The sequence below is a fragment of the Nipponia nippon genome, unplaced genomic scaffold, assembly GCF_047370975.1.
Source record: "Nipponia nippon isolate SJK-2023a ecotype South Korea unplaced genomic scaffold, ASM4737097v1 scaffold_19, whole genome shotgun sequence".
Lineage (NCBI taxonomy): Eukaryota > Metazoa > Chordata > Aves > Pelecaniformes > Threskiornithidae > Nipponia > Nipponia nippon.
In genome coordinates, this window is record NW_028262335.1 from 4,419,402 (window position 1) to 4,432,303 (window position 12,902).

At 44.5% G+C, this 12,902-nt stretch overlaps 2 protein-coding genes across 3 annotated transcripts; one reads left to right on the forward strand and one right to left on the reverse strand.

Moving 5' to 3' along the window:
- Window positions 1-253: 253 nt before the first annotated feature.
- DFFA (DNA fragmentation factor subunit alpha) lies at window positions 254-6,313 on the forward strand. 2 transcript variants are annotated; one of them, XM_087755273.1, is made up of 6 exons: window positions 254-499; window positions 1,019-1,180; window positions 1,296-1,426; window positions 2,243-2,432; window positions 2,837-2,991; window positions 6,233-6,313. In XM_087755273.1, exons 1-6 carry the CDS (start codon window positions 403-405, stop codon window positions 6,296-6,298), a joined length of 801 nt encoding a protein of 266 aa, XP_087611399.1. In that variant the 5' UTR covers window positions 254-402; the 3' UTR covers window positions 6,299-6,313. The 2 variants fall into 2 exon arrangements, with proteins under 2 accessions (XP_087611399.1, XP_087611398.1); XM_087755272.1 differs by lacking the exon at window positions 6,233-6,313 and adding an exon at window positions 3,720-4,749.
- A 2,391-nt stretch (window positions 6,314-8,704) lies between these two features.
- Window positions 8,705-12,738, reverse strand: CENPS (centromere protein S). Its single transcript, XM_087755274.1, has 5 exons — window positions 11,868-12,738; window positions 11,448-11,571; window positions 11,052-11,085; window positions 10,358-10,424; window positions 8,705-9,335 (listed from the first exon to the last, which is right to left on the reverse strand). The coding sequence occupies exons 1-5, from the start codon at window positions 11,976-11,978 to the stop codon at window positions 9,180-9,182; spliced, it is 492 nt and encodes a 163-aa protein (XP_087611400.1). The 5' UTR covers window positions 11,979-12,738; the 3' UTR covers window positions 8,705-9,179.
- Between the last annotated feature and the right edge of the window lie 164 nt (window positions 12,739-12,902).

Genomic DNA, 12,902 nt, shown 5'->3' on the forward strand with positions numbered 1-12,902 from the left:
TCGCTTGCATTTTTTCTGTTTATATTATCATTTCACAACCAACACGCTTGTCTGTAAGGGAGTGTGCTGTTTGGACATACCTAGGCACGCTCGCCCTATTACTTTAAGTCATTAAATCGCTGCCAACGCCAAAGGAGTTTTTCGTACACCTACGTTACAGCGTCTTGCTCAACATCAAAGCTGTGCAGCCCAGACGGGCTCTGAGGAGAAGCAGCAGCAGCGCGGTGCCCGAGCGAGCAGCCCAGCAGCAAGGCAGCTTTACCGGGTCTTGCGTCTGCCCTTAACCGCCCGGCAGCCCCGCGGCGGGACCCGCGCCCCGGGAAGGAGCCGCTGCTCCGGACTCGGCGTCCCAGCGCCCCCCGCGGCCCGTCCCGGCGAGCAGCGGGCGGGAGGGAGGCGGCCATGGCGGCGCCGCTGAAGCGCTGCCTGCTGCGGCGGAGGGACGGGCGGGAGCAGCACGGCGTGGCGGCCTCCTGCCTGCGGGAGCTGCGCGACAAGGGTGAGGGGCGGGGAAGCCAGCGAGTCCCCGCCGGGCTCCGGCAGGGTGAGGGGCTGCCGCGGGGCGGGAGGGCCCGCCACCTCGGGGCGGGGAAGCCAGCGGGTCCCCGCCGGGCCGTCCCCGGTCCCCGGTCCCCGCCGGGGTCAGGCCTGGCGCCCCCGCCCGCGGTGTGTAGGAGGCGGCGGGGCTGGGCCCGATCCCTGCCGTGGAAGAGGCAGAAGGAGAGCCGGGTCTGCGGGCGGCCCTTCCTACCGGGGGAAAGCGAAGGGAGGTGGGAATACGCGTCTGGAAGTAGTTTCACTGAAATGCGCCTTCCTCGATGTGTGCGTCGAGAATATTAATTTCTGGAGGGGAAACTCTTGTGTGGTAAAAAGGAGCTGATGTGCAGAGCTGTGTGGAGACAGCTCCTGGTCTCTAGCCTAAATTACTAAGATTGCTCGTCTCTTGTGATGGGTGTAATAAAAGGGCAGCGCATATATCACTTTTATTATTTCATTAAGTGTTTTTTCCATTCTGCAGCTAGTGGCATTCTGGCTATTGACAAGGCCAGGGAGCCCATCACCTTAGTACTGGCAGAAGATGGCACCATTGTGGATGATGAAGACTACTTTTTGTGTCTGCCATCTAACACCAAGTTTGTGGCACTGGCCAAGAATGAGAAATGGTCCAGCAGAAGCTTAGGTACTCTGTGGAGGAGGGAGGATGGAAGGGGAGGGGTGCTTGGCTACACCTAGTGAAATTAGGCTGTCTCAGGTGGGTCAGGAATGACCCATGAAACTGGTGACTCTTGTGTCAGACAGTGGAACAGGCTGGCTCTCGGAGTCTGTGGATGAAGTGGACGGTGCTGCGGAGAAGTGGAAGCAGTTGGCCAGGCAGCTGAAGGATGACCTGTCTAATATCATCTTGATGTCTGAAGAAGACCTCCAGGTACAGTGGGGAAACCTCTCATTGCTGTCCTTGGCTCTGCCCATCATCCATTTAGCTCCGTAGATGGCAGAGAACAGAATAAGTAAACAAGATCTCAAGCTTAATTCAGCTGCTGTTGTTTGGCTGTGGTGCTAAATTAAATTTCTCCTTGAGGGGAAACACTCGTGTCTGAGGAGGATGCTCTTAATCACCGATTGTCCCTCACAGCATGTTTTCCCAGTTCTGGCAGTGGGAGGGCAAAAAGTCAAGATTTGGCCAAATGGCAACTGAGGTGGGCTCCTTCCTTAAAACCTGTGTAATGTGTCAGAAGGGAAGGCTGAGCAGCAGGCCAAATCTGTCTGCTCCGCAGGGGTCTGAAGAACTGCTCTCAGTTTCCAGAGCTGATTGACTCGAGTATCTGACTGCTTAGCACCTTGTATGTGGTGAGGCGTGGTGATAACTGCCTCTTCTGGTCCTCCTGCAACCTGCAGCCTCCCAGGCGCCAGGCTATTGGCTTTCCTTTGTGTATTCCCATGCATTTGTAAGAAGTGGTACTTTGATTGCCAGGAGCTGTCAGGATTTCTGTTAAAAATGCATGATTCCGCACCTTCCTGGGTGCCTTTTGGCTTCTGGTAAAGAATGCTGGCTGGTGGAGTGCCACTACAGCCTCTCATAATTAGGCTGACTTGCTGTGACAAGAAACCTTGTGAAACATGTTGGGTTTCATGAAGGTGGAGGCTCTGTCGCTCAGGAGGCTTGCCGTTTGTACTGTAGTCAGTGTAATGGAACGAGTTACTCCATCAGTCCGTGTAACAGCAGCACTCTCATTGCTTTAAGGTGCTTATCGATGTCCCACGTTCAGACCTGGCAGAAGAACTTGCCCAAAGTCAAACCAAGATCCAAGTATTGCAGGACACCCTGCAGCAGGTGCTGGACAGACGAGAAGAAGAACGCCAGTCAAGACAGCTCCTGGAACTCTACCTAGAGGCCTTGAAAAATGAAGGCAGTATCTTAAGCAAAGTAGCAGGTAGGGAGCATTAGGATGCTAGAGAAGGAGCTTATCAGAGATGACTGAAATAGCTGAGTGGAATAAATAAGGCAGAAGGAAGGACTGGAGTGAGTCACTTGCTTGTAACAGGAGCAGCTGTTAATGTGGTTGATGTAATGGCTGATATAGCGTAAGAATTCTCTGACTGGGTGAGACCAGGAGTCCTCTCACTGCTGCGTCACATTTCTCACAAGGCCTGAAAGTAGAACACTGGGGGGAAAGCTTAAATCATGTAGTTGTCCTTAACATTATGGATTTCTTAAATTAGAGGATGCACCTAGGTAGAATGCATATTTTATTAACCTCAAAATCATCAAGCAGTCCAGGCCACTTTTCCTGTCCTGTGTTTGTCACGGGCTTTTAATGATTCTGCTGCTTTTCAGAATCTGGGACTGTACCAAGAAAGGAGATGGATGTGGTTGACGCAGGTACCAGCAGTACAGGCCCTTCAGCCAAAACGGCGCTCAGTGACCAGATCCTTGCTGCTCTGAAAGAGAAACCTGCTCCAGAGCTCTGCTTGGACAGTCGAGATCTAGAGGTGGGTGAGAATGACGTAGCCATATTCTGGCAAATCTCTCCCTCTGGAGAGAGAGGTTATAGGGGAAGCTGTCCTTGCTTCTGGAGGCTGTAATGTCAATATATCTCAGTCTCAAAGTGGTGGGATTTATCGGTTTCTTTTCCTCAGTAACACTACCTCATGCTTGGAGCTCCTCTGTCATAGCCAGTTGACACAATTCCAAGTAATCTACTCTGTCCTCCGAAAAGCCACAAAATAATTTTGTTTTTGATCTCTGGCAACATAGTCAGCCAGTGCTTCAGCTATCTTAGCAAGTTTTTTTGTATGCAGATGCATCTAGCTGTATTTCTTCTGTACATCCCAAATCAAAATAAAAACCTCCTTATTTTGGAAAATAGTGTAAATAAACCCATAGCTTGGAAAGGAAAGTCTAGGTAAACTTTAACCATTAGAAAATGTCTTCTTTCCAATGCTATGAACTTGCTCCTCTTGCTTTTCCCTGCTGTAGAAACTAAGTAACTGCTTTCTGTGCCTTTGAACATCTGAATATAGCTTCAAGCTCTAAGTGTTGGTAGAATATTGAAAACGCACTAGCCCACGGGGCAGATGATGAAAGCTGGGAACATCTTCAATACCAAATTGCCATTATTAACCAGGGGTCTCATTACTGCTGTTCTTAATGGGGGCAGAGGGGTTGGTGGTGGAGGAGCATCAGTAGAAAAGACTGTTAGAGATCTGTCTTGCTACAGCTGGTCTTGAAAGAAGACACACAAGCCCTGGCCTCGGCTCTGAGATGGGACAAGCAGAAAGCTGAAGCTCTGCAGCAAGCCTGTGATCAGGAGCTCTCCAAGCGGCTACAACAAGTGCAGACTTTGCATTCCCTAAGGAGCACGTCAAAGGGCAAGAAAACACTGCCCTGGGGAGACTGGCTTAGTTCAAAACGCAAAAAATAAGTGCTGCTCGCAATTTTTTTTTTTTTTTTTTTGCATTAGAATCAGTACAAGTGAGATACATCCTGGGAGCCATAGTTTGCTGGTCATACTGTGGTCTGGCTATAGACAACTAAAATCTGGACATTGTCCTGAGGCTTAACCTCCTGTGATGATTCAAATCATGTGTAACCAAAGGGATTTTGACTTTTTGCGGAATGCTAGAACAATGGTATTGCTAAACACAGCATGTAAGGGTTCAGCTTTGAATACCTGGTTGGGAGCCAGAAGCTTCCATCCGACAATGATGGATCTAGCTTCTGAAGCCCGGGGCAGTTTGCTTACTTTGTCCTCCCACCATTTTCAATGGAAAGGATGGAAGACCTGGTGGAAGACGCTTTGAGGCACAGTTAATGAAGAGAAAGAAGGCACTTGGAGGATTGCTGACTGAACAGAGTACTTATTCTTCGGTAGGGTTTATTGTGATTTGGCCTAGTTAAGCTGTCATTGTGCAGTTTTTCCAGCTGCTCTCTGGCTTTAAGCTCCAGCCTGGGATCTAGGAACTTGAATTCTCATGCTAATTTCATCAGTTAAAGTAAATTCAAAGTCCTTTAACTTCTTTGCTTTTTCTGTAAGGAACCTCTGCCTCTTGGGTGCAGTGTAAGCACTGACTTGTAAAGCACAGCAAAGGTGGAAGTACTTGCTTTGTAAGGCTGTGGGGCAGAAGACTTGGATTTGGCCTGTCTGTCCTAATCATTAGTATAGTATCATGATGCTTTTGTATTACCTGGCTTATTTTTAAATTTATTAAAGTCGTCTTTTCTAATATCATTAAAATCTTTTTACCTTACTGTTGGACTAGTTTTGCTGTTCCCACCAGCTGCTATGATTAAAGAATGTGCTGATAAGTACAGTATTACCTTAAGGATAGAGGAAGAAGAAATGAAATACAGAAGTACTCCGTATTTAACCTGTCCAAAGTATTTAGATAGAACGCACGTTCATGCTGGTGACACTGCACCAGAACTCTCACCTGGCACAATCTGTTCTTCTCTTGTGAGAACAGAAGATGTATATGAAAAAATCTGAAAAGTGAGCTGAAACTTCTGAGAAAGTTTTAGTAGGTACAAATGTTTTCTAGTATCATGCAAAACCCTCTGATGTAACATAACCTTCAACGGTATAGGATGCCAGCTGATGAGTATTCCTACAGCAGGCATTCAGATGGACCCATTGCAAGCAGACATTCCAGTTGAATTATGGCACGCTCAAGGTGAGACTGCCAGTGTAACTAATAAATATTCTAAATAGTTTAGTGGCTTTGAGGAGGGAAGCAAAAATACTTAGGGTAACTTCAGATGAAGTTACCCATATGGGAATTGACTGGACTTAGGGGGGAAGCTTGCAGGCAACTTTTTGGTTAGTCTGTTTTGCTAGGGCAAGTAATTGCTTCTTACAATATACACTTCTGGCTTGTAACATTATAGGCCATGGCAAGTAAAAAGGTTTCCTGCTGCTTTAAATAGCTACAAGCTGTTTACATTCAAGTCTTTCTGAAATAGCATATATGGCTGTGCATTAACAGAATTTTTGAAGCGTGCTCTGTTGCACTCAAAGCTAACTATGCTGGCTACCAAGTGAAATGGCATGCTTTGAGTAGACTAGCTGTCAGCAAGCTGCTTCTGTGAGCTTATGTCTCAGCTTGTGATTACCACCCTCTCCATTATAAATCAGTTTTTCAGTCCTGCTCGAAGCTGCAATGCTTTTGCTTTTTTCAAGCTCAACTTGGCCATGGAAATTCTACTCCTCAAGCTGTACAAGAGGAAAGAAGGGTTTTACCTGTGACTTTTTTGCATCTACTTAAAATAGCAGATAGCATAATTACTTCAATCCTGTGTGTATTAGGAATATTTAACTCACCTACTTCCAGGCAAACACTGAGATGGAGTCACAGAGACCATGCTGATCATTCTTGTAGGAAGGCAGTGATGGTCCTTCCAATCTAGCCTTAAGGAAAAAAACAAATGGAGGGTTTTCATTGCTGCTTTTTCCTCTTTGCTGTTACCAAGGTTAGAACCCTTTAGTTGCCTGTAAATTATTACATGCTGCAGTGCTTATGTTACAGAATTCAAATTATCAACTAGACCTAGCATAGTATAATTTAAACTGTTACTTTTGTCTTAATTGTTCTGTTCTAATCTAACAATCAGATTTTCATAATCTGATGGGAGCTGCAGCTGTACTCTGTCCTAAAGCTGAGCTGGCAGTTTAATAGTAATATTGACTATAATTTGCAAAAAGAACCAGTATATAATACTTAACTCTCTTTAAAGCTCTATTACAGTCAACATCCTTCAAAGATCTCCATGAAAAATAAGAAGCAATTAACTACTGATTAAGAGACTTCAATGTTGCATATCATTCTGTAATTTCTATTAAAAATCCTTTTTTAATGGTCAAGTTTATGTATTGCTTCTTGGACCTCTTTCAGTAGTGCGGTCAAGCAAAGATGAAAACTGCTAAAACATCTCCATTTAACGAGATTTTTAAACCTAGCAGTACAATTATCTGTATAAATTGATTTTTTTCAGTGTAGACTTTTACTATTGATCTTTAGATCATCATATTCTGAACGTCAGTTCATAGCTCGATTTCCTGTTGGTGATAACAAAGCGCTGCTGCCAGATCTAGTATTTCCACAGCAAATAATCACAAAGCTTTTCAGTAAACAATTTTAGCCATTGGCCAGCACCTTCTGTATACCAGCAGTGTATATGCATGTGTGGTTGGAGAGGAAGTAACAGGAGATTTTAGGTGAGGACAACAGACAGCATCAGAGCTAACAAACTTTCAGACATATTGTTTCTCTTCCTGACATGTTGGGCTTAATGACCTCAAAAGAAAAATCAGGTAAGCTGTGCAATAGACGTCTACTAGGCCTTCCTCTTGAAAGATAGCTACTATGACATCAAAATGCTTGATGCTTCTAAAGGCCTAGGAGTCCTGTGAAAGAAATATCAATTTTCTACTCAAGAAAGGAATAGGATAAACAATAGAAGCAAATCAAATAGAACTGCACATATCTTGATAACCAGACACCTACAGAAGTTGCTCCTTTCAAGTGGATAAGAGCAAAAGATACTTGATCATTTTTTGCTTATCTATGCAAGTCAGGAGAAACTGTCCACCTAAAACATGCTCTGTAATCCAACTTAACCTTAAATTAGGTCTACATTTTGTAGACATGAAGTATGTTTGATCCACTTAAGCTTATTTAAGCTGCATGGACACTTTAACTATGCAAAAATTAGCATTTCCTTGACCTTATTCCTGTAATATTTAAGAAGCTTTAACTTTTGAACAGGGTGACTGACATGCCCATGATTCATGAGGATGGATTTTGTATAGGTGTTCAAGAGAGAGGGATACGGTATGGAAGGTCTAAAACATAGCCAGAAGACGTGTGAAAACCTAGGGCAGCTGCCATTACGCTTTTTTCAGGGTAAAAATTTTAGAATGTCAAAGCCTTGAGTTGAAGTCTTTATCATTAAGACATTCAAGTAGACAAACCTACCTCGTAACAGAGATTCCACCGTGTAACAGATTCCTTCTTCAGCAATAGATTTGCCATAACTGAGTATCCTCAATTAACGGCCTTCAACACTGCATTAACAATTTCTCCCTTAAAGCACCAAGAAAAACCTTTTGCATCTCCTGTGGGATTGGGACCAGGGTACGTTAAGGTAAATAAAGCCTCACGAACCTCAAGAAAGGAAGTAATGTATAGTGGCATTAAAAACAAAAAAAGGCAATATGAAAACTGAGTCATGCAAGCATTGGTATGCCAAGAGGACAGATTTCCTGTCGATTACAGAATTGCTAGTCTCTTCTCTACCTAGCCTACATCAGTCAGTAGAAGAATTCTTCTAAAAGGTATCTCATCCCTGAAAGTGGAACAGTTTGGGATAGGGGAAAGGGAGCGTAAAGTGTCATTGTGTAAAATTTCCTGTATAGAGCCAGAGATAGGAATTCATTACATTCCTATTTTCTTCTACACTGTAGCACTAGATTTTATTTGATCAGTATCGGATAGTTGCAGCCTAAAAAATGCATGTTTTTTTTCCCTATCCACTACTGCTTAATAGCTCAAATACAGAGCAAGAATAAATGTAAGGAGTGCAGAGCATTACTCTTGTTCCATTGTGTCATGTATAGCTGAGTGACTCTAGTCCAGAAAGTGCACTCTTCTTTCAAGAGAAGGGTTTTAAACAAGGAGCAAAGCTACACCTAGAAATTCTCAGGGGTGATCGAAAATATTCTGTCATCTGGTAACTTCTTTATCCTGGGGTAGTATTTAAGGTATGAGTCTTACTAAAATTAGAACCTGATGATTTTAAACTTGGCTTTGGGGAATTGCCCTAAGCTGTATCCTTCAGGAAGGAACAAGTGGTTGCAAGGAGGAGCTGGTCTCATGAATCAAGGGCTGAGCAGAGAAACAGTGTTCAAGTCTTTCCTCTCTTGCTGCATATTTTAGACTATCCTTGGCAAGCATATTCTTGCTTGGTAAAGTTTGCCCACGCAGTAGCTTAAGCAGCCTTCTCATTTCGCTTGGCTCTGTCTAATACCTCATGTCTTTAAACCTGCTTCTTTTGCATCGACAGCATTTGGTAAGCCTCTCTCAGTCCAGCAGAGGGCAATGGCGATACATTCCTGACCACCACTCGGCAGCCACGCTACTATAGTAAAATTTAGAAACGTAATGCAACTTATTGAGAACGAAGATTGTACACCAGCACTATCACAGGTGAAAAATGACACAAAACATGTTTTAATTGTCAAGAGAACAAGTGAGAGATATGGCTATTAAAACAAAACAAAAATACTCGAAATACCTAAGCAAAAGTATCAAAAATGGAAGCAAGGAGGAATTCAAACAATTACTGGATAAACTAAGTAGCAACGTGGAGGGAATTGCACATACTGAGATATTATGGTCAGTGAGAATGTTCTGCTTTAAACTCTTTATTTAAAGGACTTCCTTTTTAATAACAGTAAGATACCTTTTTGTGAGCAATTAAGGCATTTTGGCTGTAAGCTTTACTGAATTCCAACAGACCGACCTTTCATTTTTTAAACAAAAAAATCCAACCAATCATGTTCCCCTAAAAACCTAAAGATTCGTTACTGTTGCTAACCTGCAAGAGGAATCTCGAAGAGGCTAACCTGGGTTCCTCTAGGATAATAAGAGAAAATGACCAGAGACATTACTTGAAAGGTAAATCATGCCATGTTGGAATCTTCACTTTCAGTCACAGCTGCTTCTTGCTCCCCAGAAGTAATCCCTCCCTTAGTTGCAATGGACTTCTTTTTCTTCTTCTCCTTTTGCTCCATGTTACTTGATGCGATCTCTTCACTCTTCTGGGTGATATACTTTAGCTGAGAACAATAATCAGTCATCTAGTGAGGAACTTCATTTATTCATGAGAAATTAGCGAGAAACGTTTAAGAGAAATGAACAAGGCAAATTCTTATTACCAAAAAGATGACAGACACTCCAAAAAGGCTGACAAACACCAACTTATTTTAATTCTTGCACAAAGCCCTCAGTCTAAGCTGGATATCCCCAGATACTGAAATGCCCTGGCAAGACTAGGATTCATAAATGTGTGTTACATCCATCTCTAGAACCAAGACAGCAACATTAGCAGTTACTCAGAGTTGTAGTTTGCCGAGATATAATCTGAGTACAGAAACATTGCGAGATTCCTCTGCACCCACCTGACATAAACAGCACATGACAATTAGGAACATAAAATTCAGTTCCTGCATTTACTGTGCCTTCTCAGGCAAGTTCATGTTGCATATTTCAAATCACAGATGGAAGGAAAAAAAACCCCTCACATAAAATTAAAATTAGTATTGGAAGTATTCTTCTTCATGGAAGCATTTACAGGCATGTCCTAACACGTTAGTGAATTTAAGTCCACTGAACATTATACAGATCAGCACATGAGAGAATACAATAATGTCAATCATCCCTATATTAATGTTTGGAGACTTAGCACCTCAAGGTAGACTCAAGCTATTCCTGACCTTAGGCTACAACAAAGGAACACAACATCAGGGAAAAAAAGAAGCAATTTACTTCTAAGATTGACAATGCTGTAATGTGATGTTTATTGCACTTTTGTACTTGGAACCTCAGAAGCCCTGTTGCAACCAGAACATAGCTGCTTGAATTGCAATCGGATCTGTGTTCCCACAGTGATGCAGTGTCATGAAGCAAAATAAGATGAAAATTTTAAAAATCACTGGATTGTGCCCATCCATCATCTATAAGCCAGTGAAATTGCTTAAGCAACACTTGCTTCATCACCTATAGCCTTCATTCAAACGCCCTTAGGAATCAACCAACTGGTTTAAGACTGTTGCGAGACAGAAAATACAGTGAATCTCACCAAAGAATTGCTCCTTCTAGCCAAAAGCTTCACATCTTCTGTAGTGACTGTGCTTCGTTTTGCATGCCTGCATAAAATTAAAACGCCTTCATGTGTTTGCCAACATCGGTTGTAAGAGGCCATACAGCATCTAATTCAGAACACTAACTAAAAAGGCTTAATAGGGACCCAGTAAACCAAATATGCCTATCTTTTCCAACTATAATACACAAAAACTTATTTTACAAGTTTGTGCACGTACATCTAAATTCCCACACTTCCTGCATAAAACCAGTAGAATTCAGCAACCAGAACTTCAAGGACCACTGTTCCATTCCCTCTTGCTTGCCAGTAGGTCGCTGTGTTAAGTTTTGACTCCTTAAAACATTCTCTTACCTCCTTGGAGCAACCAGATGAAACACAGGCATGCTAGTAAGCATCTGCCACTCCCAAACCATCCAAATGTATCAATGCATTTGACAATTACATACAGTCATTAATCAAAACAATCACTTGTACCATGTAAATGAACTTCCAAGATCAGGAAGAACGTACAGGGGAATATCTCTTTCCTAACTTCACAGCCACTATTTAATCAGCCAATAGAGCCCTTTAAAGCTTGAATTAGAAGACATTATTTCAAAGATTATCTAGTTACTGGAGCTGAATACAAAAAAAGCAAGCCTTTGTAACAGTCAAGTGTTCCAGTACCTACCTTGCAAACATTTCGAGGTCTTTTGCAAAGTTCTCTAGAGAAAACACAAAGACGCCACATACTTTAAAATGCTAACTGATAGGAAGAGATACATAATACAGTTCCAGCTGTTACAAAGGTGTAACTGCAAATTGTCCGAGTTAGTTACGAGAAGCGACCATAACTTGTTATTCCATGCCACTGCGTTGCAGAGGCGGGTGGCCCACACAATAGTTCCACATATATTTAAATGCTTTTTCCAGGTCTGAAAAACAGAATCACTATTTCTTGTACTTTTAAAAATGTAACGCAAGAAACAATGCATCAGTGATACCTAGTTCCAGTGCTATTTTTTTTAAAGCATCGTTTCTCCAGCAATTGCTCTTGAACAAATAGATAATATGCAAACTTCTGTACCACACTGCCTGAAGGTGATCTCTGAAATAGCCGCAATGGTTTGTTTGCTGAATTGCATCTCTTTGTCTTCGGCAACATCCTGACACAGGCAGCCAACCGTGTAGTGAACCGCGGCCTTCAGCCTCTGAAAGGATCCAAGGCAGCGACAGGTCAGTTCTCTGCAGGCTGACACGCGAGCTCTTGCATAAATCATCAAAACTATTTAAAAGGGCGCAAAATAAGCGACCGGTTACGGACCCAACACACCCAGCAACACCGCGTTTGTCGTTCACTGCCCCATACAACCCCCCCACCGCCCGGGCTCCATCTTGGCCCGGGCGGGCCCTCTCCCGGCGGCGCTGGGGGCCAGCCGCGGCGCGGGCGGAGCGGGGCCGGGGCTGCGGGCCCGGGCGGGCGGAGCGGGCGCCAGCCCCGCCGTACCTGGGTGAGCAGGAGCCGCTCCCCGCCGTCCGCCGCCTCCATGGCGCGGCCCTCCACGGCCCGGCTGGGTTTCCCGCCCAGCGCTGTGGGGCGGGGCCGCGCCGCCGCCATGTCGGGAGCCCCCGCCCGCTCCCGCCCCGGGGAGCGCCGTTACCCAGCGGCGGTAAGGGGCCGCTCCGAGGGACAGCCGACCCCCCGCTCCCCGCCTCGTTGCTCAACAGGGGTGTTTGAGGATGCTTTTCTACCGGCGAGGAAATCGGATGTCCCGCAGCAGGGACGGAGCGCGGCCTGCAGAAGGCTTTGCCCCTCACCCTGTGAGGCCACCGCCTCGGGCACGGTCCGGTTTTAAGCAGCGACTCCAGCACCCGTGCGGCTCGACCACCTTACGTCGGGGCTCTGGACCCACCTGGACCGTGACAGATCGTCCCTCTATCGGGAATTAATGCCTGATTAATACCAGACGTAAGCTAGTGAGAGAGATGTACAGCACCATCGGCGGATGTCCCCATCCCCTCACGGGCTCACTTCCAAGGAGATTACAGACCAAGCACTGCTCCTGGTAACCCCAGCCAGGCACATGCCGCTTACTCGGGCTGAGCAGCTGTCAGGTTTTAGCACAACGTGATTCCAGACAGAGTAGGTATTTTTCTCAGCACTAATATCATACTAAGCACTAAAACAGATTGGCGGGATTATCCCGTTTTCCCCCAAAACACAACACCTATGTGCACAATAACCTGGCAAAACTGTTCCTGCTGTCCACCACAGCAATTTCTAACGCAGTTCTCCTGCTGGAGAACCTAAACCACAAACGCCGGGGCAAACTGATGCCTCCAATGTTCATCATCCTCCAGTTACCACTATGGCCTGCACATTGTCACACACTTATTTCATAGAATACCTAAATCTTAGAACATAATTTGCAGAGAAGTTGCTTTAAACTGAAAGTAATCTTTTGCTAATTATACAGATATTCAACTAATAACTAAGTAGCTGTCTTAGCAGAAATAAATGGAGCAAAAAAATAATATAAAA

Coding starts and splice junctions, on each gene's coding strand:
- DFFA (XM_087755272.1), top strand. CDS start 403: ATGGCGGCGCCGCTGAAGCGCTGCCTGCTGCGGCGGAGGGACGGGCGG. Junction 500..1,018: donor GCGGGAGCTGCGCGACAAGG/GTGAGGGGCGGG, acceptor TCCATTCTGCAG/CTAGTGGCATTCTGGCTATT. Junction 2,433..2,836: donor TATCTTAAGCAAAGTAGCAG/GTAGGGAGCATT, acceptor GCTGCTTTTCAG/AATCTGGGACTGTACCAAGA.
- CENPS (XM_087755274.1), bottom strand. CDS start 11,978: ATGGCGGCGGCGCGGCCCCGCCCCACAGCGCTGGGCGGGAAACCCAGC. Junction 11,572..11,867: donor AGCGGCTCCTGCTCACCCAG/GTACGGCGGGGC, acceptor GGATCCTTTCAG/AGGCTGAAGGCCGCGGTTCA. Junction 11,086..11,447: donor GATCACCTTCAGGCAGTGTG/GTACAGAAGTTT, acceptor TGTTTTCTCTAG/AGAACTTTGCAAAAGACCTC.